At 46.6% G+C, this 25,478-nt stretch overlaps 1 protein-coding gene across 1 annotated transcript in view; it reads left to right on the top strand.

The window, feature by feature from the left end:
- The window catches only part of MAP1B (microtubule associated protein 1B), a gene marked incomplete at both ends in the record, with an annotated part of 103,278 nt that overhangs the window by 73,705 nt on the left and 4,095 nt on the right, over nt 1-25,478 (top strand). The window contains 3 exons of the mRNA XM_080702863.1: nt 6,137-6,219; nt 9,664-9,804; nt 18,599-25,094. Of these exons, the coding sequence (XP_080558989.1) occupies nt 6,137-6,219; nt 9,664-9,804; nt 18,599-25,094 (6,720 nt within the window). The remainder of the gene's footprint in view (nt 1-6,136; nt 6,220-9,663; nt 9,805-18,598; nt 25,095-25,478) is intronic.

Genomic DNA, 25,478 nt, shown 5'->3' on the forward strand with positions numbered 1-25,478 from the left:
ACCTTTAACTCGGTAGACCTGGCCTCCTTTATCCCACACATTTCCCTTTCTAACTCTAGGATCGTTAACCTTCTCTAAAATTTCTGCAATGAGTTTTCTAAACATCGACTCACAATGTCAAATGCTTTTTCTGAAAAAAAGAACCCACTCTGGTTTCCACCTGGCAAGGGGCTGGAAGAAGCTGATAGAGGAGACAGGGCTGTAGTGGGAGCTGCTGGACCAAGAAGCAGAGACAAGGGAGGAGTCTTCTTCCCTTGCCGGAGCCCCTCTCCCTGCTCTGCTCTTCAGTCCTGGTTGTCAGTGACTCAGGACCCTCCTCATCTTCTCCTGTCCATGTGTGACTGTGATTCTCTGGGTCAGAGGCCTGACTCCAGGTGTCCCAGCTAACCAGATCCAACTACCTGCCCCCAAAACCGGGCAGAAAAAGTAACATTGAAAAGCAGGACCAGAACTTGAATGACATGGGCATGTTGGGAAGGCAAAGTGGGGTTCAGCATCTCGGCCCTGTTTTCAGGGTGCTGGCAGAAGCTCTAGGTTTAAATAGAGGAAGCGTTGGGATAGGGTGCACCATGAATACCCTGCACCATGAATACTCTGGATTTTCAGATCTGTAGCTCATTCTCTCGGTGCTGGTTCTGCAAGGAGCTGGCTCTGGAGACGTCTTTATCATTGAGGAACTATTTCACTTGCTGTTCAGGACGTTTGTCTCTCAGACCTGTGATCCTGGAAGGTTGAGATGGCTGAGACTTGTAGGCACTACTCTAGGACTCCTAAACGGTGTGCTGCAGATCTTGCCTTGGTCTACAAGAGGGAGAGATAGGTTAGGTAAATTGAGGGCTAATAAACTTTGTAATTCTAGTTTTGAAACGAACACCTATTAAATGATTAACATGACTCCATTCAGAGCCAAGCAGGGACCTGACCCAAGGATACAAGACAGATAGAAAATGAAGACAGAGATGCCAGGCCTTATACTGCTTTCAGTTACTTATAGGACATCTGCAGGTGAGGTGGTCACTGCTTTCAGCCAAGACAGCCTCTCTGAAGTCCCTGTTACACATGCAGAATAGAAATAGAAGGCTTTCTTTATCCTTCAATTACCATTTCTAGAAAATGCTTGCAAAATGTTAATTTCTCAGGAAAAAGGAGTTATAGAAATGAAGTTCTAACTTGTGATCATTAATGGAAAAGGAAGTAAATAGTCATCTCAAAGACATGCAATTGTCCTCTCCATGACAACTGGGAAGGTTTTAGCAATGCTATCCATTGTTTCCCACAAGGGATTGCTCCTGTTCACAGCCACCGCGCTGCCTTGGCCTAGGCTGCAGGTGTACAGCTGCATGCCTGGCTGAGACTGTTGGGGTTGCTCTGGGCCCCGCAGCAATGTTACAACCTCCCAGCTACTATGCTTTGAGCCCACATGAGAGAAGCATCGGCCATTTGTGATAGAAGCTTTTCTGAGCTTTGTGGGGTTTGGTTGTGACTGCATCTCACCGGGGTGTCTCTGAATTTAGCCAGTAGGTTTCTGAAACTGAGGAGAGAGCCTGTGTTCTGTTTGTGCACAGGGACACATGTTTAGATGAATCTTAAACTGCATGGAGAGAACAGCCCATAATCATCCTCAAAACATCCATAGAAAAGAACATTTTCTTGTAAGAAATTTCAAATCATGTGGATAGAGTAAAACATAAACCATTATATAGTCAGACTTTAAAAAGACACATTGATTGAATGAATCTTTTAGATTTTCAAAAAAGGAAGAACAAACCAAGTCCCATCAATAACTGAAAAACACGAGCTTCTTTGAGTTCTAAACACAGCATTGGAGGAGCACAGACAAAAGTCCCATTGTCTGCTGGGACCCTGCTGCTTTCAGGGGTCCCCAGACTGTCCTCTTTTAATTCCCAGGTGGAGCAGACCCTTTTTGTCCCACGACAGCCATCCCCACTGCCCCCACCCCACCAGATGGAGTCCCACAGTCACACTAAGTTGTGCGAGGAAGTCCCAAAGACTTTTTTTTAAGGAAGCAAGGAGTGACATGGTCATTCCACTCTCTGAGGAAGAGTGACTGTCCACCAGCTGCCTAATGGCCTCCCGCGAGGTGTCACAGGAGCGCTGACTACAGTGGTGGTGGGGAGAGAGGCTGGAGCGGGGTCGTCTTTCTTCCCTGGGAAATTCTTTTCTAAAGCAACTGAATGAGATCTTTGCCGGCAAGGGTGGTGGCCTCTCCTTCAGAATGCCTGGCCCACTTCCCAGTGTGAAACATTCCCCAAATATGCAACTTTGTGAGTGCCCCGCCGCCTGACAGCCGCTGGCCGAGGGGAGCTGGCACCCAGTGGGAGTGGGGGTGGGGGCACCTCAGCCCCTCTACCCGCCTGTGTCTTTGGCAGATGCTGGAGAGGCCCGGCCCCTGGTTACGTTGTCCTGGGGGAGAATCTTCCAAGAGGCCAGCCGCGACAAGAACGCAGAGCCTCTCTCCCTTTAAATCTGCTCCTCCATTCAAATCCGTCCCATGAAAAGGCTTTTGTTGAAGGGCCAGCGGTGGCCCCTTGCTGCATGCACATCGCCCGTGTCGCTCCGCTCGGTGTTTCCAAAGATGGACAAGAAGAGCATCCTTAGTTGAATTCTTGCGCGAGCTGGCCTGAAAATTGGCTAGGGAGGAGTGGAGGTTAACCCGGAGCTGGCACATGTGTTGTTTGCAAGTGATGAAGCCAAAGAGGAAGAGAACTTCTGGTGGATGGTAAGAAGTCCTGGCAAGGGAGCGCCTGCAGCCCGCGGTGTCTGTGTCTGGGGAAGGACGTGCGGTGTGGGCAGCGGCGTGGCCGTGCTGGCTGCTGCTTAGATGTGCTGTTTGAAGGGTGTGGTCAGCAGGGTTGGTGGCGGTGTGTAGGATCACTTAAGAAAGAGAAGGGCTTTGGTGTCTCTGTCCTCTCCAGAGGAGGGAGCCGCTTCTGTGGACGTACCAGCGATGACAGTCATACCCAGGCGTTATGCTGTCTGATGCTCTGAGGACTCAGGTCAGAAGTAGGATGAAGGAAACCACGGCCGCGTCTCCTTGGTCTTCTGCTGTAGCTTCATCTCTTCTCAATGTCTCGCTTTCAAAGATCTTGAAATCTTCGTTCCAGGGAAGCTGCTGCTGCTGATGGAAGGACTTAGAGAAGAAGGATGGATTTGTGTGTCATGCTGATCTTCATTGTGTTATTACTAAGTTGATTTGCTTTTGCTTTAGCTTTACACATGATTGTCAGAAACAAGCAAAAGGCCAAAAAAAAAGCACTCGCCAACAGGCACAGAATTCAGCATTCATAAGTAAAGAAACTCTGTTTTCCGTGGTTCAGTTTATTTTCCATAACTTCGGCTCTTTGCTGGGCCAAACTGTGTGACGTTGTTCTGATCTGAAGTTTCTTCATTTGGGTGTTTGGCTCGAGCTTAGCATGCTCTCACTTAGTGTCTGAATTTCTTTTGTGTAGTGTTCTGCCCGCCTTGTTCCCTCCTTCCCCCTGCTCTCTCTGGCTTCTTTATCCATTAAGCACATCTCTGGTTTTATTCCTTCCTCTTTTCTCTAGCTCTCCTTTGTCCTCTGCCATCTGTTTTTCCTGGTCCCAGTAAGCAGCTCCATAGGGCAGTGGCAGGGGAAGGGCTCTGGAGCCAGGGACCCTGGGTCCCTGACCACTTCCAACTGTGCGACCTTGGGTACCTCATTCTTTTTTACAGACTCATTGTCTTCGACAGTAATGAGGAAAATCATAGGTATGCCTGTGTCACAGAGCTCTTCAAGGATTAAGTGAATTCATATGAGAATTTTAAAAACATATTTATGGTTTAGTTGGGGCTGCTCCTAAGTCTGATGTGGGGTTTGCTGGTAAACACTAGCTGTCAGGAAAAGTGTGGTGGTGGAGGAGAATGGCTTTGATGATGGCCATGGGGGCAAGAATGTCAGCACTTTGCTGATTCCGGCCCTTCTGGGCCTTCATGACATAAAGGACAGGAAAAGCCCAGCTAAGCTGTGTACCCTGGACTTCTTTCTTTTCTGACCACTGTATTGAGATATAATTTGCATAGTATTCCATTTGCCCATGTAAAGTGGATTGTTTGGTGGCTGATATATTACAGTTTTAAAGTTGTGAGAAAACGAATATAGAACAGCTAGATGTGGTGGCACATACCTTTAACATTGCAGGTTCAAGGCCAGCCTCAGCAACTTAGTGAGATTTCCAGCAATCTAGCAAGATTATTATTCAGAATAAAAAATAAAAAGGGCTGGGAGTGAAGCTAGGAGGTAGAATGCCCCTGGGTTTCATCCCCAGTACTACGCGCGCGCACACACACACACACACATTGTGTGTGTAGTGTGTACATATAACAAAAATTGCCATTTTAACTTTTTTATATGTATTTATTTATTTATGGCACAGTGGACTTATTTCAGGGGCAATTTCTACCCCTACACTATACCCCCAGACCTTTTTATTTTGAAACAAACCTGTACTTTGTAAGCTTTTTATTTTGAAACAGGGTCTTAAACCTGCACTTTTTCTATCTCAGCCTCCCAAGTACCGGGATTACTGGCATGCATCACCACACCCGACTTTGTTCAAACTATTTTTAAATATACAATTCAGTGGTGTTGATTAGCTCACAGAATCAACCAGCCAGCACCTCTATTTTTAAAACTTTTCATCACCCTAAACAAGAACTATACCCATTAAGCTCTACCTCCCTTAGCCCTCTTCCCTGTCCCCTGGCAACGTCTGATCTACTCTCTGACTGTGGAGTTGCCTGTTCTAGATATTTCTTGTAAGTGGAATCATACTCTTATCTGTCCCTTTGTGTCTGGCTTGTTTCGTTTAGCACAACGTTTCCCAGGTTCATTCATGCTGTAGCGCAACAGTATGCCATTGTATGGGCACGCCGCGCTTTGTCCAGTCCTCCGTAGACAAACACTTGGGCGGCTGTGAATAATGCTGTAATTAACAGTGGCGCATGAGTATGTGTTCCAGTCCCTGCGTTCAGCAGGGTCATGTAGAATTCTACTGTAGTTTTTGAAGCACTGCTGAACTATTTGCTTAGAAAACGGTTGTTTGGGTTATTTTCTCCTCTGTCTTTCTCTCTGTTGGTGCCCATTTCCCTCAAATGCTACTCCATTTCTTCCTGTTGCATGAGCTTCCTGTTCCTTCCAAGCCGCAGGCACACTCTTGTCTCTCCCCCCAGCCACGTGTCCCCCTTCCACTTTTCTGGGGGAACACCCCTCCCCACTTTATCAGCCGACAGAGCAAACATTATCAACTCTGGCCACACGTTTGCCTGATGGCTTTCATCCCATTGTTCAGGGAGGGGAGTATTTGTAGGCCACCCATAGTCCACTTTGGCCAGAGGGCTGGTTCAGCCATAGGTTCCCTGATAACCCATGAGGTGTAGGGGCCAGAGGTATGGGATCCAGGACCTGCAGGGCTTCATTCCTCCTTAAGGTTCCCTTATCCCACATGGCCCTTTGATTTGTTGTTCTCTGCTTGTTTTCTGGGGGCAATTTGACCACCCTGTCCAGCGGGAGGTTTGTTCCATACTTTTCCTTTGCTCACAGCTCCTCCACTTTTCTATCAGCAAGTGAATTAATTAATGAATACCCCAACAGCCCTGTGAGCCTGCCTCAGACAGCCATTCTGGTTGTTGGGCTAATTGTTAGGCCGGGTTTCTGGATGTCATTCATTTCACAATAAGGCTCCTAATTAATCTCGGCGAGCAGTTCTCACCAGAAGAAAGGCTGATAGGGAGAAACATCCCCAATTACCATGAGAAAAGAAATGTCAAGAGCCCCGTTGAGTTTCCCTGGCATCCATGCCTTGTCTCAGATATAAACCATCGTTAGGGCACCAAGGCTGCCTGGCGGTCAACCACAAACACTGGAGAGTGTGAGAGCGCAGGGCGGGGCCGGCCACACCGGGCCAGCTCTGGCCCAGCCTGCTGCGTGCACACCCTCTGCTTCAGGAGTGCCAACCGTGCTTCCCCAGATGGTGCAGATAATCCCGTGCCCTGTGCCATGTTGAAGGCAGAAATTCCTCTGCCATCCCAAAGCAGGCAAACGACTGTTGTCCGGAAGAGCTAAAGGTCTCCTCTCTGTATGTTTTTCTGCCTACAGGACAAAAGATCCTTCATCATCGAAGTGACGTCTTAGAAACAGTGGTCCTGATCAACCCTTCAGATGAAGCGGTCAGCACTGAGGTAGGCATTCAGCTCTGCAGGGTCTCCAACAGGGCCTCAGTAGCTGGAGACCCTACTGATCAGAGGGGCCAGGCAGGAGGGAGGGAAGTCCTGGCTCCAGGGGTCTTCTCTAACCTCCAGTCAGTGGCTGCTTCCCTGCGCCAGTACCACTTTGGACTGTCCCTCCCAGTAAAGACAAAGAAAAAGATGCCCACTGTAGCTGTCATATCTTGTTGAGGCCAGGGGGGCACATGGGGTGTGTGCTACAGGGGGAGAGTCTGATAGAGGAAATAGACCGCAAGCCTGCAGGTTGGGACACACAGGAACTGAACTTGGGGAAACATGGCAGCTCACATGAACCCTGTGCTCAGAGTATCCACACCTCCCTCACCAGTGCTGCAAGGCAGACTGACACAGAGGCCAGAAGCCTGGGCTTCAAAGCTCAGGTCTGCCCATAGTTATTAACTGGTGGCCTCAGCTTGCACTTCTGTGAAATGGGGATCACAACAGTCCCTACACTTAATAGTCGCATACTTGATGTTGTACTTTGTTTTTTGGGTTTTTTTTTTTTGTTGTTGTTTGTTTGTTTTGGTGTACTGGGGTGGAACCCAGAGGCTTTCTACCTCCGGGCTACACTCCCAGATCTATTTTTTTTTTTTTTTTTTTGGAAACAGGGTCTCACTAAGTTGCTGAGAGCCTCACTAAGTAGCTGAGACTGGCTTCGAACTTGTGTGATCCTCCTGTCTCAGCCTCCCAAGCGTGGGGATTACAAGTGTGCGCCACCATGCCCGGCGATGTTGTACTTTGAAGTGCTGAGTGATAGTGTGAAATATAAATGCTGCCTATAAAATAATTAATATTTGTTATTAGCAATAATTATTAAGAATAACAATTATTATTGCCAACATATGAAACTTGCTAGAGAGTCTGGGAATTTCAGAGCTCACTGTGACATAAGAACTCTGCTGAAGCCAACAATCCCTGGTCACCAGGCCAGTGAGTTTCCTACTGCCTTTATTATAATTTAGCACCTTGGGCCATGTGTGGTGGCGCATACTTGTAATTTTTGTGCTTGGGAGACTGAGACAGGAGGATCATACAGGTTCAAAGCCAGCCTCAGCTGTCTTAAGAAAACCTGTTTCCAAATAAAATATAAAATAGGTCTGGAAGTGTGTAGTCCGGAGGTAGAAGGCTTCTAGGTTCCATCCCAGTACCACCAAAAAATAAAAAAAATAGCCGGGCGTGGTGGCGCACGCTTGTAATCCCCGTGCTTGGGAGGCGGAGACAGGAGGATCGCGCAGGTTCGAATCCAGCCGTGCTGGTGTAAGAGACCCTGTTTCAAAAATATAAAATAGGTCTGGGAGTGTAGCCCGGAGGAAGAAGGGCTTCCAGGAACCCCAGTACCACCAAAAAAAAATTAAAAAAAAAATTAGCACCTTGGAAATTACGTTGTCTCTTGGATATTAGACAGCCAAAGACCCTGGGAGCCTCCATTATTTACAGTGTCTTCTGCCATGCTTTGAGTATCTCTGACTATGTCCTGTTTTTTCCTTTAATTTGGACATCATTCATATGCTAGAAGATCCATTATTTTGAGTGTGCCTTTTGGCGATTTTTAGTATATTTATCAAGTTGTGCAGCCAGAGATACTGATTCCCAAACATGTCCCATCACTCCCTAACCCCCAACCTCTGAGCAGTTACTTCCCTTTCCACTTGCTGCCTTCAACACCTGAACTGTTTCCTGTCTATACATTTGCCTGTTTAAATGGAATCACACGAGCCAGGCGTGGTGGCGCACGCTGATAATCCCAGTACTTGGGAGGCTGATCCTTGGAGGATCATGCAGGTTTGAAGCCAGCCTGAGCTACTTAGTGAGGCCCTCAGTCACCTAGTGAGACCCTGTTTCCAAATAAAATATAAAATAGGTCTGGGAGTGTAGCCCAGAGGTCGAAAGTCCCTGGGTTCCCCAATACCACAAAAATAAATAAAGAAATAAATGGAATCATACAACATGTAGCCTTTTTGCCTGGCTTATTCTACTTAGCATAATTGTTTCAAGGTTTGGCCACGTTGTACCATTGGCAATACTGTATTCCTTGTGGTGGCTATGTACTATTTCATTGTGTGGCTATACCACGTTTTTAATCCTTTCTTTGATTGCCAGATACTGGGTTTACATCCATGTTTTGGCTATTGTGATGTAGCCTATTCTGACTCCCTTTTCCCTGCCTCTCCAAATTAACAAAAAAGGTTGAGGAAAGTGATAGGATAGCAATTCCTCTGTGACTAACAGAATCATGAAGCAATTACAATTTGAAAAAAGCTAGAAGATTAATATATATCCAAGCAGACTGCCTGGGACAGCTGGGAGAAATAAAAAAGAAAAAAAGAAAGGATTTTTCAAAGGAATCCAGAGTCAAGCATGGTGGAGCACACCTGTAATCCCAATACATGGGAGGCTGAGACAGAAGGATTGCAGATTCAAGACCAACCTTAGCAATTTGGTGAGACTCTCAGAAACCTAACGAGACACTGTTTATAACTAAAAGATAAAATGGGGCTGGTGATGTGACTCAGAGGTAGAAATGCCTCTGGATTCAATTCCCAGTACAAAAAAAAAAAAAAAAAAAAGGGATCCGGGCTGGCCTGCAGATGGGACTGAACAATTCCTTAGGAACATGTGTTCTTCCATGACTGCACTGGCAGCTCTGGGACATGCAGTCATGGCCTGTGGACTTCTGTACCCGTCCCTCGGTGCCTAGCACGGTGCCTCGCACGTGGTATTTGCTGACTATTCACAAACACCTTGGTCCTTGGCGCTTCATCTGAAGCACAGCTGGCTTCCTGCCACTTTAAGTTTAGAGTTCTTTAGAGCAAATCATTTGTAGTTCAGTTTCAGGGCTTGCTGTTGAGGGGTAGCCTTTCCCTTACGTTCAGTGTCAAGCACCATGCTGGTTCACTGGAGCCTGCCTTTGGAGCTGTGTGCATGTTCTAGGACTTGGGTGAGAGGGCTGGCTCGGGACCCCCTGCAAACCTCTCCTTCCTGAGGAGCAGTTGGGTACCTGGGCCTGTGGGATATTTGCTTTCTCCTGGTCTCACAGACTGCCTGCTGCTAGCAGACACTTTCAAACAGCTGTGGGACAAATGTTTGCCAGCTGCAAAGACTGCTTTTAAAAAGAGGAGGAAATAGGGAGAAAGAGCCAACCACCGCTACCACCTTGGTTGCAGAAAAATGCTAAAAATGGTGTTCATGGGTGAACTAATGGCCGCACCCGTTAATTTTGAAGATGATTTCTATAGCTGGGGCTCTGTCCCATCCTCACCTTCCAGAGGAAGAAATTAAGAGTCTCAGGGTATGAACCTTGTGTTGGTAATGAACGTCACGTGCTCCACAGGCCGGGCGTGCTGGAGGTGCACGGCAGTGCTGCCCGGCTCACGGCCTACGCTCTGTGCTCTGTTTCAGGTGCGCTTGATGATCACGGACTCTGCCCGGCACAAGCTGCTCGTGCTGACCGGGCAGTGCTTTGAAAACACCGGAGAGCTCATCCTCCAGTCCGGCTCTTTCTCGTTCCAGAACTTCATAGAGATTTTCACTGATCAAGAGGTGGGTTGCCCATTCAGAGATGTTGAAGTTTCCAGTTGCTTTATTGTTTAGCCTCAGACTGCTCTTTGATAGCACTGGGGAGGTAGGAGAAGGGGAGGGAATCTCACAGCTTCCTTGAAATGAGGAAAACTGTGTGGTCTAAAATACTTCAGGCCTATGGCTTATCGCTAAAAGAATCTAGAGTGCTCATCTGTGACTAAGTTGAACCATTGTCGATGTGCCTGAGATAAAGGTGCATGTGCAGGGGTGGGATTGAGGAGTTGGAATAACTGATATGTACAGATGGGAAAAATGATGGAGACACTTGAAATGATAGAGCCCAGGAGCAAATCCAGGGTTTTTGTTTTCTGAAAGAACACTCAAGAAGATATCTTGGGCTTTGAGTAAGATGTCATTGCTTTGATCTCTTTTAGTACTTGTACCTACTTTTCTGAACCTCGTTATTTCTGATTTCTCTTACTTCTAATGTTTTAACTTGGGCTGTATAAACACCCCACAAGAGAGGGCCCTGGATAAAGAAGTATGTCGGGCAACTGGGCACACCTATGACCTGTTTTGGTTAAAGTAGCTAGCCTGGAGCTGGATCATTAATATTTTTCATAAATATATCTAATTCAAGCTATCCAGGACAATATATGTGAAATATTGGAAAGGAATTTAGTGGTATTTGGTTAAAATCAAATGAAAATTTTAATTTGTTTCTGTTGGAGAGAAGATTTATCCTGGCTGGGAGATTTTCCAGAATAATATACCTTTTTTGTCTAGCATATTTATTTATAGCAGCTACAGATACAGTTCGGGGCCATCACCATGGCAGGATGGGTACGCCTGTCGTGATGGCCGATTTCTAAACACAGCGGCCAGAGGATGTGTTGACAGGAGGAGTCACCAAATCCATTTAGCACTGTCTTCCTGAGATGGCAGCCTCTTTGTCTCCTGTGTGCTGCGAAGGGCTGTGTGTCTTTCTGCACTTAATCTTCCTTAGCCCCATGCTTCACAGAGAGGTCTGAGTGGTTTTCCTCACTGGCAAGAGCTGTAAGCCAACTGCCCAGCTCCATTTGGCTCACCTGGAGGCCTCTAAAAACACTGGTCAGGGATGATATAACGATGTTCACTCTCCACCCTCAGGGGCCACAATGCACCTGTGAAAGGGAACATTTTACTTAGCATGTGAAGCCCCAGCTCTCAGAGATGTGGTGTCACCTGCAGGCATGTAGCACTGGCTCCCTAGAGTGAGGGGAAGGACGCCCAGGCAGCCAAGTGGCTCCTTTCCAAAGTCAGGGCTCACTCACAGCTGGTCCATCGTTACCACTGCAAAATGAAAGCTTTGGCTTCGGCTTTCCTCAGGGCTTGCGGTCTCTCTCCCTCTAGGCTGTTAGAGTCGGGCTGCATGGCTCCTGTCCATTGCACCGGCACATAGTAAAGTCCAGGAAACCACTGTTGAGTTGCATTGAGATTCCAGAGCTAGAGCTGCAGTGCTCACTCTGCCTGCTGCTCTGAAGCTGGGGTGTGATCACTGTGATGCCCGAGTGTGCTGCAAGATTGCACCCTCTTGTTCGTGTTGTACTGAGGCAGCTGGGCAGTGTAGCTCAGAAGGCACACACAGTATCAGTATCTTGCCCCAGGGGAAGGGAGAGCTGCAGGGGCCTGGAAGGAGCCCAATGACCAGAGCTGCAGAGGTCTGGAAGGGCAGCTGAGTGGTTGCCTGCGAGTGCAGTCTGCGCTGATCCTTGGCTCTTTCTGGGCCTCTCTGCATCCCTGTGAAGTTTTGCAGCTGGTTTCCAGTGGTTAGTTTCTCCCAAGTCATTGGTTTTTCTTTTTTTTTCCTCTTTCTTTCTTTCTTTCTTTCTTTCTTTCTTTCTTTCTTTCTTTCTTTCTTTTTGCCATGAAACCAAGAAAGGAAATATGTAAAGAAAAGGATTTATCATTGTCAAGATTTTTTTTGTGTGTATGTGGTACTGGGGGTGGAATCCAGGGTCTTTTCTACCTCTGAGCTATACTCCCAGACCTATTTTATACTTTATTTGGAAACAGGGTTTCACTAAGTTGCTGAAAGCCTCACTAGGCTTTGAACCTGTGTGACCCTCCTGTCTCAGCCTCCCATGTGCTGGGATTACAAGCGTTCACCACCACGCCCGGCTCATTGCCAAGATTTTACATAAGAAGATAACATGTTTGATCCATCTGGACCCCAAATAATACCCACCTTTTAAAGTAAGGAATAGTCTCATGAATATTGATGCTTAAATCATTTTCAGACCATGGAAGTGGAGCTTTAGCACAGTGGGCTATATATGTGTCTATTTTTTTAATTGAGGAGTTGCATTCAGGGGCATTCGACCTCTAAGCTAACCCTCTTTCATTTTTTATTTTGAAACAGGGTCTTGTGAAGTTGTTGAGGCTGGCCTCAAATCCATGATCCTCTTGTCTCAGCTTCCCAAATACTAGGATTACAGGTGTAAGTCACCATGACTGACTGTATGTGTCAAATTTTACCATAAATTACAGAAGAAAAAGAAACAACCTCATACAGATGGGCTCCAAAGGGCACCCACCTTCATTACACTCAGGCAGGTATCATTAAGGTCAGAAACTATGATGCCCTCATAACACTTGCCCAGATACTTTGGAGAAAATAACAGTCAGGTCACCACATATGAGAAAAGATTTCTATATTTTTTTAACAGATTATTTCATAGATACTCAGGAGGCTGAGGCAGGAGGATCACAAGTTCAAGGCCAGCCTGTGCAATTTAGACCCTGTCTCAAAATAAAAAAGGCTGGGGGTATAGCTCAGTGGTAGAGCAGCTTGGATTCAATTTCAAATACTGTGAAGGGTGACTGCAGGGTGGGAGTTGGTGGAAATCACTGGACTAGACCAGTAGTTACCAGTCTTCAGAGCTATGATTGCTCATTGCTGGGAAAAGGGTTGAGTACAGAATGATTCAGTAACCGCAACAACAAAAAAACCAACTCAAAGGTCATTTGATGTCCAGCTCTGTTTCTTTGATCCAGTCATTGGCATAGACTGGTCAATTCCAGAGACACCAGAAACACAATTTTAGAAAAGCAAAACAATATTTTTTTTGCAAGAATAGTTACAAATAAAAGGACTGAAAAATAAAATTATCAGTGAACTTTGAGCACCAGGATTTTGGAGTTTTAATCATTAGAGGTCCACTACAAAACCAGCACTTACCAATAGAGCAGTCATGTGGCTAATCCATCCCTCCTTGGAATCCAGGACGCTGAAATCATCATCTCCTCGGGCATTTTCCAGCCCTTCTGCTAGAACGTTTATCTTACTCATCATCACTACATCTTCAAGGAAGAAAAGTGATACCTTTTCATCTCTAATGCCTTAGATACTCTCAGGGTTTTTTTTATTTTTTATTTTTTGGGTTTTTTTTTGGGGGGGGTACTGGGGTTCCTGGAAACACTTCTACCTGCAGGCTATACTCCCAGACCTATTTTTATGCTTTTTTATTTGGGAACAGGGTCTCTTAAGCCAGCACGGCTGGCTTCGAACCTGTGCGATCCTCCTGTCTCTGCCTCCCAAGCACGGGGATTACAAGCGTGTGCCACCATGCCCGGCAATTCTCTTCAGTTTAACTCTTGATTTTTTTATAAACTTTTTTTTTGGTGGTATTGGGAATTGAACCACAAGGTCATTCTACCTCTGACCTACACTCCCAGCCCTATTTACTTTTTTAAATTTTGAAACAGGGTCTCACTAAGTTGCAGAGAGCCTCACTAAGTTGCCGAGCCTGGCCATGAACCTATGATCCTCCTGCCTCAGCCTCCCAAGTTACTGAGATTGCAAGTGTGTATCACCATCCCTGGCTTTCATGAACTATTAAAAGTTCCTTATACTTCCTGCTTACTGTCATTCAGATCTGTTCCTCAGCAAGAAGTGCAGGTGGGCTAAGACAGGAGAAATTCAAGAGTTTAGTTCTAGTCATGTATTACTGCCTTGAAGTCATCAGACAATTGGATATATGAGCTCAGAGCTGTGGAGCTCAGATTTGGGCTTGAGATACTAATTGTCATCCATGAGAGTATCAGAGGTATGATAGATGTCATTAGCTGGAATGTCATTAGAGAATGCCATTAGAGAAATGTTTTAAAAAGATAAAGGGACCCAGGTCTACCATTTAGAGGTTGAAGCCAAGGAAGAAGAGCCAGAAAAGGAGACATGTTTCAAGTTGTTTGGGGGCTAGTTTTTCCAAAATATTATGACTTAAACTGGACACCATTTCCCAGGAGTCATTTGACAAGATGAAGGCTGTGAGAGTCAGTGACTTCTATAGTTTTCTGCACACACACACATGCACACACACACGCACGCACGCATCGCAGTGCATGCCTGGAGTCCTATCTGCTAGGGAGGCTGCTATAGGAGGATCCCTTGAGCCCAGGAATTTGGAGCTAGCCTGAGCAACTTAACTGAGATACAAAAGAAAGAAAAAAGAGAACAACTGTTAACACAGTCAAGTACAGGGCTTTGGTGTGGGTAACACCAGTGAGGGGCCTTGAATTAGGCTTCATCAGCTTCGCAATAAATCCATTTGGCCGTTAACTTCCCGGAAGTTTCTTCCCTTGAGTATTGCTCTTAAGCCACATCTCCCAATCCTGTACTCGACCCTGCTGGTTTATTGAACCTCACATTTATCCCTTTATAATGCCGTCTTGAGTTGACTTAGCCACGTCAAGAGCTTTCTGAAATATCTTCATTCTGCCACCCTACATTTTGCTGTGCCTTGCATTTTCATACCATCCACAGAAGTGACAAGCACGTCTTCACCATTTTTTTCCAAGTGAATACTCAGCAGGACAGAAATTAGTCTTGAGCGGCCCATCATAGGCCTCGAGGTTGACACTAAGTAGTACTATTTATATGGCTCGTTGTAAATCCACCTAATTCTGCTATCACAATATTCGGAGATCCTGTTAAATGTCTTGCTAAAGACCAGAGATATACTGTCTGCAGCATTTCCTCACCAGTCAAGCAACTAACCTAATCAAAAAAGAAAATAAAGTTAGAAGGCCATGGTTTTGACATTAAAATCTTGTTTCATTAATATCATCTGCAGGAAAGCCATTTATTTCTCTTATCTTCTTCCTTCTTCCAGTATGCCTGCATTTAATCAGGAAAAGTAATTAACAAAAAAGATTATGTTTGCCCCAGAGAACATTTCTCCCAGTCTTGTCTGTCATCCTTCTTTGTGAGAGCCAGGGGAACCGTCTGTGCTTGATAAAGATCAACAAGCTGAAGTCTCACTCCAGCGTTCACTACAGCATGACGGCCGACATTGAAGTAGCCAAACGTAGTGTAGGTCAATCAAAGTACTGAGAGTGGTTATATCTTAGGGAAACAAAGATGTTAATTAAGATATTAACTAACATAAAACTTAAGATACAAAGATACAGAGGATGTGTTTCTTGTGGTTGGGGCTGGAGCCCAGTGGTACAGGTGTGTTTCTGCTATCCAGAAACTTTTTAGTATAGTGTTACTATGAAGATTATTTTCCTGTTTAGAAGAAACCTCCATTCTCAACTCTGAGACCCAGACACAGGTTTGCTCACCACAGTTAACATCGTCAGACCTTGCTTATCGACAGAACTCTTTCATTGAGTAAGCATTTATTGAACCCGTTCAGAGGCTGGGCACTCTTTAAGACAGCCATTGCCCTTGTGACTAGCACTCTTTAGGATGCCTGTGGGCTCCAAGGTTTGGAATCAGGCTGAGGAAGAAATGGGGCTTCGTTTCTGTCATACATCTCCAAGGATGTATTGGTTCCTCCTCCTCTTCCCTGTCCCATTCCATTTGTCTCTTTGGCCGGCTTGCTCTAATCCCCGTCTTTGTCTTTTGGTCGCATCATTCACAGCATGCTGTTGTTTTTCGACCAGATTTTCTCTCTCTAGAATAAAACATGTCCAGCAGATCTGGCTGGCTTGCTTTCTTTTCTGCTTTACCTTGTACATCATAGTTTTCTGTTCACCAGTCTCTCTTAGCTGTATTTCAGGAATTCTTGACTTCCTCAGAATTCCATGCAACCTTGTTTTTAGTTTTTTGGCTTGTGTATGTGGGGAATCATCTCTTGAAGTTTATAAGAATTCTGGGAAATGCAAAGAGATGGAAAGTAGAGAGATACTCTTCGAGAGTTTTTAGTTTTTCTTGAGTTTGATGATGACACGCTCTGCATTAAAAAAAAGATATTGACTGAACACTGCACACGCAGCTGGAGTATATGCTAGGCTGCCATACCTCAGCCACCATAGAATTTCAAAAATTAAAATGAACTAGACTTAAACACTTTATGATTAAAGATTCAGCCGGATGTGGTGGCACACACTTGTAATCCCGGTGCTTGGGAGGCTGAGACAGGAGGATCACACAGGTTTGAAGCCAGCCTCAGCTACTTAGTGAGGCTCTCAGCAACTTAATGAGACCGTTTCCAAATAAAGTATAAAATAGGTCTGGGAGTTTAGCCCAGAGGTAGAAAAGCCCTTGGGTCCCACCCCCAGTACCACAAAACAAACAAACAAACAAACAATACTCGGCAGTTAGAGTTATTTTTTTTTTGCGTCCTAAAATGTAAGATGTGAATAGTTTGTCTGTGTTCTGTGTGAAAACTAGGATTAAGAGAATTCTCCTCATACTGTAGTGCTGGTAATGAGAATCAATACTAATTATTGGACAAGAAATCATATCTGGTACATATGTTTCCTTTGGCCAGAAGATAATGTGAGCAAAGAGTTCCCCAAAGATGGTTGCCATTTGCTTTTTTAGTTTTCTCAGCTTCCAAAATAGGAGTTAATTCTTATCGCTCTCTCTCTTTCTTTTTTTTTTTTTTTTTTTTTGTTGGGTCTGAGGATGGAACCCAGGGGCATTCGACCTCCAAGCTACAGCCCCTGCCCTATTTTTTTATTCTTTATTTTGAACAGGATCTCACTAAGTTGCAAAGGGCCTCACTAAGTAGCTGAGGCTGTCCCCAAACCGCGATCCTCCGGTCTCAGCCTCCTGAATCCTGAATGCTGGGATTACAAGTGTGCGCCACCACACCCGGCTTTAATTCTTATCTCTTTTATAGGAGATTATGAAGTTAGATCAGAGAAAATGGCAAAATTTTGTTATTTTGCTATTTGGTGATCTTTTCTGTGAAATGTTATGCTTTAAAACTGATATTCTTTTCTGCAATTTAGTATAGGAAAATTCAGAGTCTATAAATTACCCTTTATACGGAACCACAGCGCATACACACACGTACATGTGCACACACACAAAGCTTCAGAATGTTACAATGCGGGAGGTTATGAGCAGAAGCCACACTAAGATTAGAAAGCAAGAGTTCAGACCCACTTGCTCAGGGGTGCCTGGACCAAGCAAAAGCTTTGCTTTGCCCTTTGCCATTTGTTATTCAGGATAGAGAGAGCACTTCTCAGTTGAGACTGATTTATGAGGTTTGCTGAAATGGAAAGAAGTCTGGAATTTATGGCTTGATTCCCCTTTGTTATGTGCTCAGCTAAGACCATGAAACATATGGCCTTAATATGGAATGAGAAGGAAAATAGTGTTTTCATTAAACCACAATCACTGTTTTGGTCCTGATTTGTTTTTCTACATTCCCATCCTTGGGAAGTACTAAGTAGTGTGTTGAAAACCCTTTGAGCAGATGTTATCGTAGCCACTCGATGTCCAGCTTGCCCTGAAAAGAATAGGAGCAGGGAGAGAGTGGAGTGTCTCACCTTGTATTTAAACTTGAGCAAATAGGGAATGAGCTTGGCCACTGGCTTGCATAATTACCCAGCCACTTTAATCACAACAGCTTCAATAAAAGCATTTGTATTAGCAGAGGATTTTCTGGGTGAACCACTCATATTTTAAGTAGCATGCACTGATGCCAGAAACCAGTACTTTTTTGTAGTAATGGGCAATCCACAACATCCTGTCTCCTAGGAGAAAAAACCCACCAAACTTTCTTTTGTGCCTGCTAAGTTCTGAACGGAGACAGCAAGACGTGCATATTATCTGAATCTCTTTACTGTGTTCATCAGGCTTTCTTTTGCCAAGCCAGTGGATTGAAAGAAAAGGTGTTATGTCTGTGATGAAATGACTCACATAGCTTTACCCCGTAAGAGTTTAGTATTTTTAAAGGGCATCTTTGCCTGGCAAATGTCCAAGAAGAATATTCAAAGCATTTCCTAAATGCTATAGCCACAAACACCAATCAACCAGATGGGGACTGCTTGGAACTGGAGCAGAGTTCTGAAGCTCCCGTGCTGGGCAGGGACATATGGGGGAAGGACTGCAGGTCAGGAAGAGGGATGCTGTTGGTGACAGAAGGGAGGAAGGGGGGGGGGGCTCAAGACAGTTTCTTCAGCTTCCAGTATGAAAATATATCTGCATTTAAACAACCAGCATTTCTACATGAGTACATCTCTGAAACTGGTCCTGTGTCAAACAGTGATCCTATAATACCTAGTAATAGATGAGAGAATAGATCAGTGATGACATCACTTAACAATTTTATTTCTTTTTTCCCCTCCCTTCTTTCCTTTCTTTTTTCCTGTTTGTCCTTTCATTTTTCTTCCTTTTTTCTTTCTTTCTCTCCCTTCTCTCCTTTTCTTCCCCTCCCTCATTCCCTTCCTTCCTTGTTTTTTCTTCCTTTCTTTCCTCCTCCTTTCCCTTCCCTTTCTTCTCTGCCTTTCCCTGTACCCTCCATTCCTTTGTTATCTTTTCTTCTTTCCTTTCCTTTCCCTCTCCTTCCTCCACTCCATCCCTCCCTCCCAGATTGGGGAGTTACTGAGCACCACCCATCCTGCCAACAAAGCCAGCTTAACCCTGTTCTGTCCCGAAGAGGGGGACTGGAAGAACTCCAATCTCGACAGACACAACCTCCAAGACTTCATCAATATTAAACTCAACTCAGCTTCTATATTGCCAGAAATGGAAGGACTTTCTGAGTTTACCGAGTATCTCTCAGAATCAGTAGAAGTCCCGTCTCCTTTTGACATCCTGGAACCCCCCACCTCAGGTGGTTTTCTAAAGCTTTCCAAGCCCTGCTGTTACATTTTTCCAGGAGGAAGAGGTGACTCGGCCCTGTTTGCAGTGAATGGATTCAACATGCTTATCAACGGAGGATCAGAAAGGAAATCCTGCTTCTGGAAGCTCATCCGACATTTGGACAGAGTAGACTCTATTCTGCTCACCCACATTGGGGATGACAATTTGCCCGGAATCAACAGCATGCTGCAGCGGAAGATCGCAGAACTGGAGGAAGAGCAATCCCAGGGCTCCACCACCAACAGCGACTGGATGAAGAACCTCATCTCCCCTGACCTGGGAGTTGTGTTTCTCAATGTACCTGAAAATCTAAAGAACCCAGAGCCCAACATCAAGATGAAGAGAAGCATAGAAGAAGCTTGCTTTACTCTCCAGTACCTGAACAAATTGTCCATGAAGCCAGAGCCTCTCTTTAGAAGCGTCGGCAATACCATCGATCCTGTCATTCTCTTCCAAAAAATGGGAGTGGGTAAACTGGAGATGTATGTACTTAACCCAGTCAAGAGCAGCAAGGAAATGCAATATTTTATGCAGCAGTGGACTGGCACCAACAAAGACAAGGCTGAACTGATCCTGCCCAATGGTCAAGAAGTAGACATCCCAGTTTCCTACCTAACCTCAGTCTCGTCTTTGATCGTGTGGCATCCGGCAAACCCTGCTGAGAAGATCATCCGAGTTCTCTTTCCTGGAAACAGCACCCAATATAACATTCTAGAAGGGCTGGAAAAGCTCAAGCATTTAGACTTCCTGAAGCAGCCATTGGCCACCCAAAAGGATCTCACTGGCCAGGTGCCCGCCCCCGCTGTGAAGCAAGTAAAGCTGAAACAGAGGGCTGACAGCCGGGAGAGTCTGAAGCCAGCTGCCAAACCTCTTCCCAGCAAATCAGTAAGAAAGGAGTCAAAAGAAGAAAGCCCTGACGCCCCAAAAGCTAATCAGGTGGAAAAGCCACTTAAAGTTGAGAGCAAAGAAAAGGTAATAGTAAAAAAAGACAAACCAGTAAAAGCAGAGCCCAAACCTCCAGCGACAGAAAAGGAGACCCCCAACAAAGGAGAGCAGCCGCCAGCCAAGGCCGAGGTGGCCGAGAAGCAAGCCACAGATGCCAAAGCCAAGGCCATCAAAGAGAAGACAGTGAAAAAGGAAATCAAAGCAAAGCCCGAAGAAAAGAAAGAGGAGAAGGAGAAGCCCAAGAAAGAAGTGGCTAAGAAGGAGGACAAAACACCTGTCAAGAAGGAGGAAAAAACAAAAAAGGAAGAAGTGAAAAAGGAAGTCAAGAAAGAAGTCAAGAAAGAAGAGAAGAAAGAACCCAAAAAAGAGGTTAAGAAAGAAACACCACTGAAGGAGGCCAAGAAGGAAGTTAAGAAGGAAGAAAAGAAGGACATTAAGAAGGAAGAAAAGGAACCCAAAAAGGAAATTAAGAAGCTCACTAAGGACACAAAGAAACCATCTACTCCTCTCTCCGAAGCAAAAAAACCGGCTGCTTTAAAACCAAAAGTACCTAAGAAGGAAGAGTCTGTCAAGAAAGAGTCTGTCGCTGCTGGGAAGACAAAGGAGAAGGGGAAGATCAAGGTGGTTAAGAAGGAAGGAAAGACCGCCGCCGAGGCTGCGGCCACCACCATCAGCGCTGCAGCCACCACGGCAGCAGCAGTGGCCGCAGCTGGAATAGCAGCCTCTGGCCCTGCCAAAGACCTTGAAGCTGAGAGGTCCCTTATGTCATCCCCCGAGGATCTGACCAAGGACTTTGAAGAGCTAAAGGCTGAAGAGATTGATGTGGCAAAGGATATCAAGCCTCAGCTGGAGCTAATCGAGGATGAAGAGAAACTGAAGGAGACAGAGCCAGTGGAAGACTATGTCATTCAGAAAGAGACAGACGGCATCAAGGGTCCCGCCGAGTCCCCCGATGAAGGAATCACTACCACCGAAGGGGAGGGTGAATGTGAGCAGACCCCCGAGGAGCTGGAACCCGTTGAGAAGCAAGGGGTGGAGGACATAGAAAAATATGAAGACGAAGGAGCTGGCTTTGAGGAATCCTCAGAGACGGGAGACTATGAAGAGAAGGCAGAAACAGAAGAGGCCGAGGAGCCAGAAGAGGATGGTGAAGAAAATGTGTGCACGAGCACCTCCAAGCACAGCCCCATTGAGGACGAGGAGAGTGCGAAGGCCGAGGCAGATGCACACCTCAAGGAGAAGAGGGCATCTGTGGCCAGTGGTGATGACCGGGCCGAGGAAGACAGAGATGACGCAGTTGAGAAAGGAGATGTTGAACAGTCTGAGGAGGAGGAGGCTGATGAGGAGGACAAGGCAGAGGATGCCAGAGAAGAATATGAGACTGAAAAAATTGAAGCTGAAGATTACGTCATGGCCGTGGTTGACAAGGCCGCAGAGGTCGCTGGTGTTGAAGACCAGTATGGATTCCTTACCACGGCAACCAGGCAAGCCGGAGTTCCGTCTCCTGGCCGAGAACCTGCATCTTCAATTCATGATGAGACTTTACCCGGAGGCTCCGAGAGCGAGGCCACCGCTTCCGATGAGGAGAATCGAGAAGACCAGCCTGAGGAATTCACTGCCACCTCTGGCTATACTCAGTCTACCATTGAGATATCTAGCGAGCCCACCCCAATGGACGACATGTCCACTCCTCGCGATGTGATGAGTGACGAGACCAACAACGAAGAGACAGAGTCCCCATCTCAGGAATTTGTAAATATCACCAAATACGAGTCCTCATTGTATTCTCATGAGTATTCCAAGTCTGCCATCCCACCATTCAATGGATTATCTGATGGGTCAAAAACAGATGCCACTGATGGCAAGGACTATAACGCTTCAGCCTCTACCATATCACCACCTTCATCCATGGAGGAAGACAAGTTCAGCAAGTCAGCTCTCCGCGATGCTTACTGCTCTGAAGAGAAAGACATGAAAGCAGGCGCTGTGTTGGAGATTAAAGATACTGTCTCCACAGTTTCAGATGAAAGACTTAGCCCAGCCAGGAGCCCGTCCCTGAGCCCATCTCCGCCATCACCTATAGAGAAGACGCCTCTGGGTGAACGGAGCGTGAACTTCTCTCTGACACCCAATGAAATTAAAGTCTCCACAGAGGCTGAAGCAGTCCCAGTGTCCCCTGAAGTGACCCAAGTGGTTGAAGAACACTGTGCTAGTCCTGAGGAGAAGACACTGGAAGTGGTGTCACCATCCCAATCTGCAACCGGCAGTGCTGGCCACACACCTTACTACCAGTCTCCCACCGAGGAGAAGTCCAGCCACCTCCCTACAGAAGTCACTGAAAAACCCTCAGCCGTGAGTTTTGAATTCAGTGATGCCAAAGATGAGAATGAGAGGTCTTCTGTAAGCCCCATGGATGAGCCCGTGCCTGACTCAGCATCTCCTGTGGAAAAAGTTCTGTCTCCTTTACGCAGCCCTCCCCTAATTGGCTCCGAGTCTGCATATGAAAGTTTCCTAAGTGCTGATGGCAAGGTGCCTGGCAGATGTACCGAAAGCCCCTTTGAAGAGAGGAATGGAAAACAAGGCTTTCCAGACCAAATAAGTCCAGTTTCTGAAATGACTTCCACCAGTCTCTACTCAGACCAGCAGGAAGGGAAAAGTACAGACTTTATACCAATCAAGGAAGACTTCAGTCCAGAAAAGAAAACTGACAATGTCGCCATGAGTTCTCAATCAGCCCTGGCTTCAGATGAAAGGAAATCGGGAGGAGATGTCTCCCCAACACAAATAGATGTCAGTCAGTTTGGATCTTTTAAAGAAGACACAAAGATGTCCATTTCTGAAGGCACCGTCTCCGATAAGTCAGCCACGCCTGTGGACGAGGGTGTAGCAGAAGATACTTATTCTCACATGGAGGGTGTGGCCTCCGTCTCTACTGCCTCTGTGGCTACGAGCTCATTTCCAGAGCCAACGACAGATGACGTGTCTCCTTCTCTGCATGCTGAAGTTGGCTCCCCACATTCCACAGAAGTGGACGACTCCCTGTCAGTGTCTGTTGTGCAAACACCTACCACTTTCCAGGAAACAGAAATGTCTCCATCTAAAGAAGAATGCCCAAGACCAATGTCAATTTCTCCTCCAGACTTCTCCCCTAAGACAGCTAAATCCAGGACACCAGTTCAAGATCATCGATCAGAACAGTCCTCGATGTCTATTGAATTTGGCCAAGAATCTCCGGAGCACTCCCTTGCTATGGACTTCAGTCGACAGTCCCCGGATCACCCTGCTGTGGGTGCAAGTATGCTCCACATCACTGAAAACGGGCCGACCGAAGTGGACTACAGTCCTTCTGACATGCAGGACTCCAGTTTATCACATAAGATGCCGCCAACCGAGGAGCCGTCCTACACCCAAGATAATGATCTCTCAGAGCTCATCTCAGTGTCTCAGGTGGAGGCCTCCCCATCCACCTCTTCTGCTCATACCCCTTCTCAAATAGCGTCTCCTCTGCAAGAAGACACGCTATCCGATGTTGCTCCTCCTAGAGATATGCCCCTGTATGCCTCACTCACCACTGAAAATGTACAAAGTCTAGGAGAGAGGCTCTCTCCAAAATCCGATATCTCTCCACTCACCCCACGAGAGTCCTCTCCTTTATATTCACCTAGTTTTTCAGATTCTACCTCGGCAGTCAAGGGTAGCACAGCAGATTGCCACACCTTCTCTCCTCCATCAATGGACGCGACATCCTCAGAGCCCTATGGCTTCCGTGCCTCAATGCTATTCGATACGATGCAACATCACCTAGCCTTGAATAGAGATCTGGCCACACCTGGCCTGGAGAAGGACAATGGAGGGAAGACACCTGGTGACTTCAGCTATGCCTATCAAAAGTCTGAGAAAACTACCAGGTCCCCAGATGAAGATGATTATGAATATGCATCTTATGAGAAAACCACCCGACCCCCAGATATGGGCAGCTATTGTTATGAGAAGACAGAGAGAACCACGAAATCTCCATGTGACAGTGGCTACTCTTACGAGACCATTGAGAAGACTACCAGGACCCCTGAAAGCGGCTATGCCTGTGAAATTACCGAGAAGACCACACGGACCCCCGAAGACGGTGGCTACTCCTATGAGATAAGTGAGAAGACCACAAGGACCCCCGAAGTAAGTGGTTACAGCTATGAAAAGACCGAGATTTCTAGAAGGCTCCTGGATGACATCAGCAATGGCTATGATGACTCGGAGGATGGTGGCCACACACTTGGGGACTCTAGCTACTCTTATGTGACCACTGAGAAAATTACCAGCTTCCCTGAATCTGAAAGCTACTCCTATGAGACATCTTCAAAAACGACACGAGGCCCTGATACTTCCACGTACTGTTACGAGACTATGGAGAAAATCACTAAGACTCCCCAGTCATCTACGTATTCCTATGAGACTTCAGATCGGTCCTACTCTACTGAAAAGAAGTCCCCGTCAGAGGCCCGCCAGGAAGTTGATTTATGCCTCGTGTCCTCCTGTGAATACAAGCATCCCAAGACAGAGCTCTCACCCTCCTTCATTAATCCTAATCCTCTGGAGTGGTTTGCCAGCGAAGATCCCACTGAGGGCTCTGAGAAGCCCCTCACTCAGTCAGGAGGAGCCCCACCCCCTCCTGGTGGGAAGCAGCAGGCGCGACAGTGTGACGAAACCCCTCCTACCTCAGTCAGCGAGTCGGCCCCATCCCAGACCGACTCCGACGTTCCCCCAGAGACGGAAGAGTGCCCCTCCATCACAGCCGACGCAAATATCGACTCTGAAGATGAGTCAGAAACCATCCCCACAGACAAAACTGTCACATACAAACACATGGACCCCCCGCCGGCCCCGATGCAAGACCGTAGCCCTTCTCCACGCCACCCTGACGTGTCCATGGTGGACCCAGAGGCCCTGGCCCTTGAGCAGAACCTGGGCAAAGCTCTGAAGAAAGACCTGAAAGAGAAGACCAAGACCAAGAAGCCAGGCACAAAGACCAAGTCCTCTTCACCCGTCAAAAAGGGCGACGGGAAGTCCAAGCCCTTGGCAGCTTCCCCCAAACCAGGGGCCTTGAAAGAATCCTCTGATAAGGTGTCCAGAGTGGCTTCTCCTAAGAAGAAAGAATCTGTGGAGAAAGTAACGAAAACCACCGCTACTCCTGAGGTCAAAGCTGCACGAGGGGAAGAGAAAGACAAGGAGACCAAGAATGCCGCCAACGCTTCCACATCCAAATCGGTGAAGACCGCCACCGCAGGTGAGTGGCGGGAGCCGGTGACCTGAGAGAGGCCAGGACATTCTCTGCAGCATCTTTATGTTTCCCTGAGAATAAGGGGGCACAGCATGATGCTTTATCTACTCCCCCACCCCCGTTTCCTCCTGCCTAAAGGTATACATTCCACCCCAGGTAGCCCTTAGGCTTCGGGTAGCTCAGCACAAGGCCCAGAGCAGCTGCCGTGGGTCAGATGCCATGCCTGGCTTTGGACTGCGGCCCTGTTCTAACCCTTCAGAGCCAAGTGCACATGTTTCAAGCTGCTCTGGAGGACTGGCTTCAGGCATGCAGGCCCCAGAATCCAGCCGGCTGCTCCCCAATCCTAGGGAGAACCAGAGGTTCCATGCCAAACTTGAACAACCAGTCATG

This window comes from Muscardinus avellanarius, assembly GCF_963383645.1.
Source record: "Muscardinus avellanarius genome assembly, chromosome: 1".
Classification (NCBI taxonomy): domain Eukaryota; kingdom Metazoa; phylum Chordata; class Mammalia; order Rodentia; family Gliridae; genus Muscardinus; species Muscardinus avellanarius.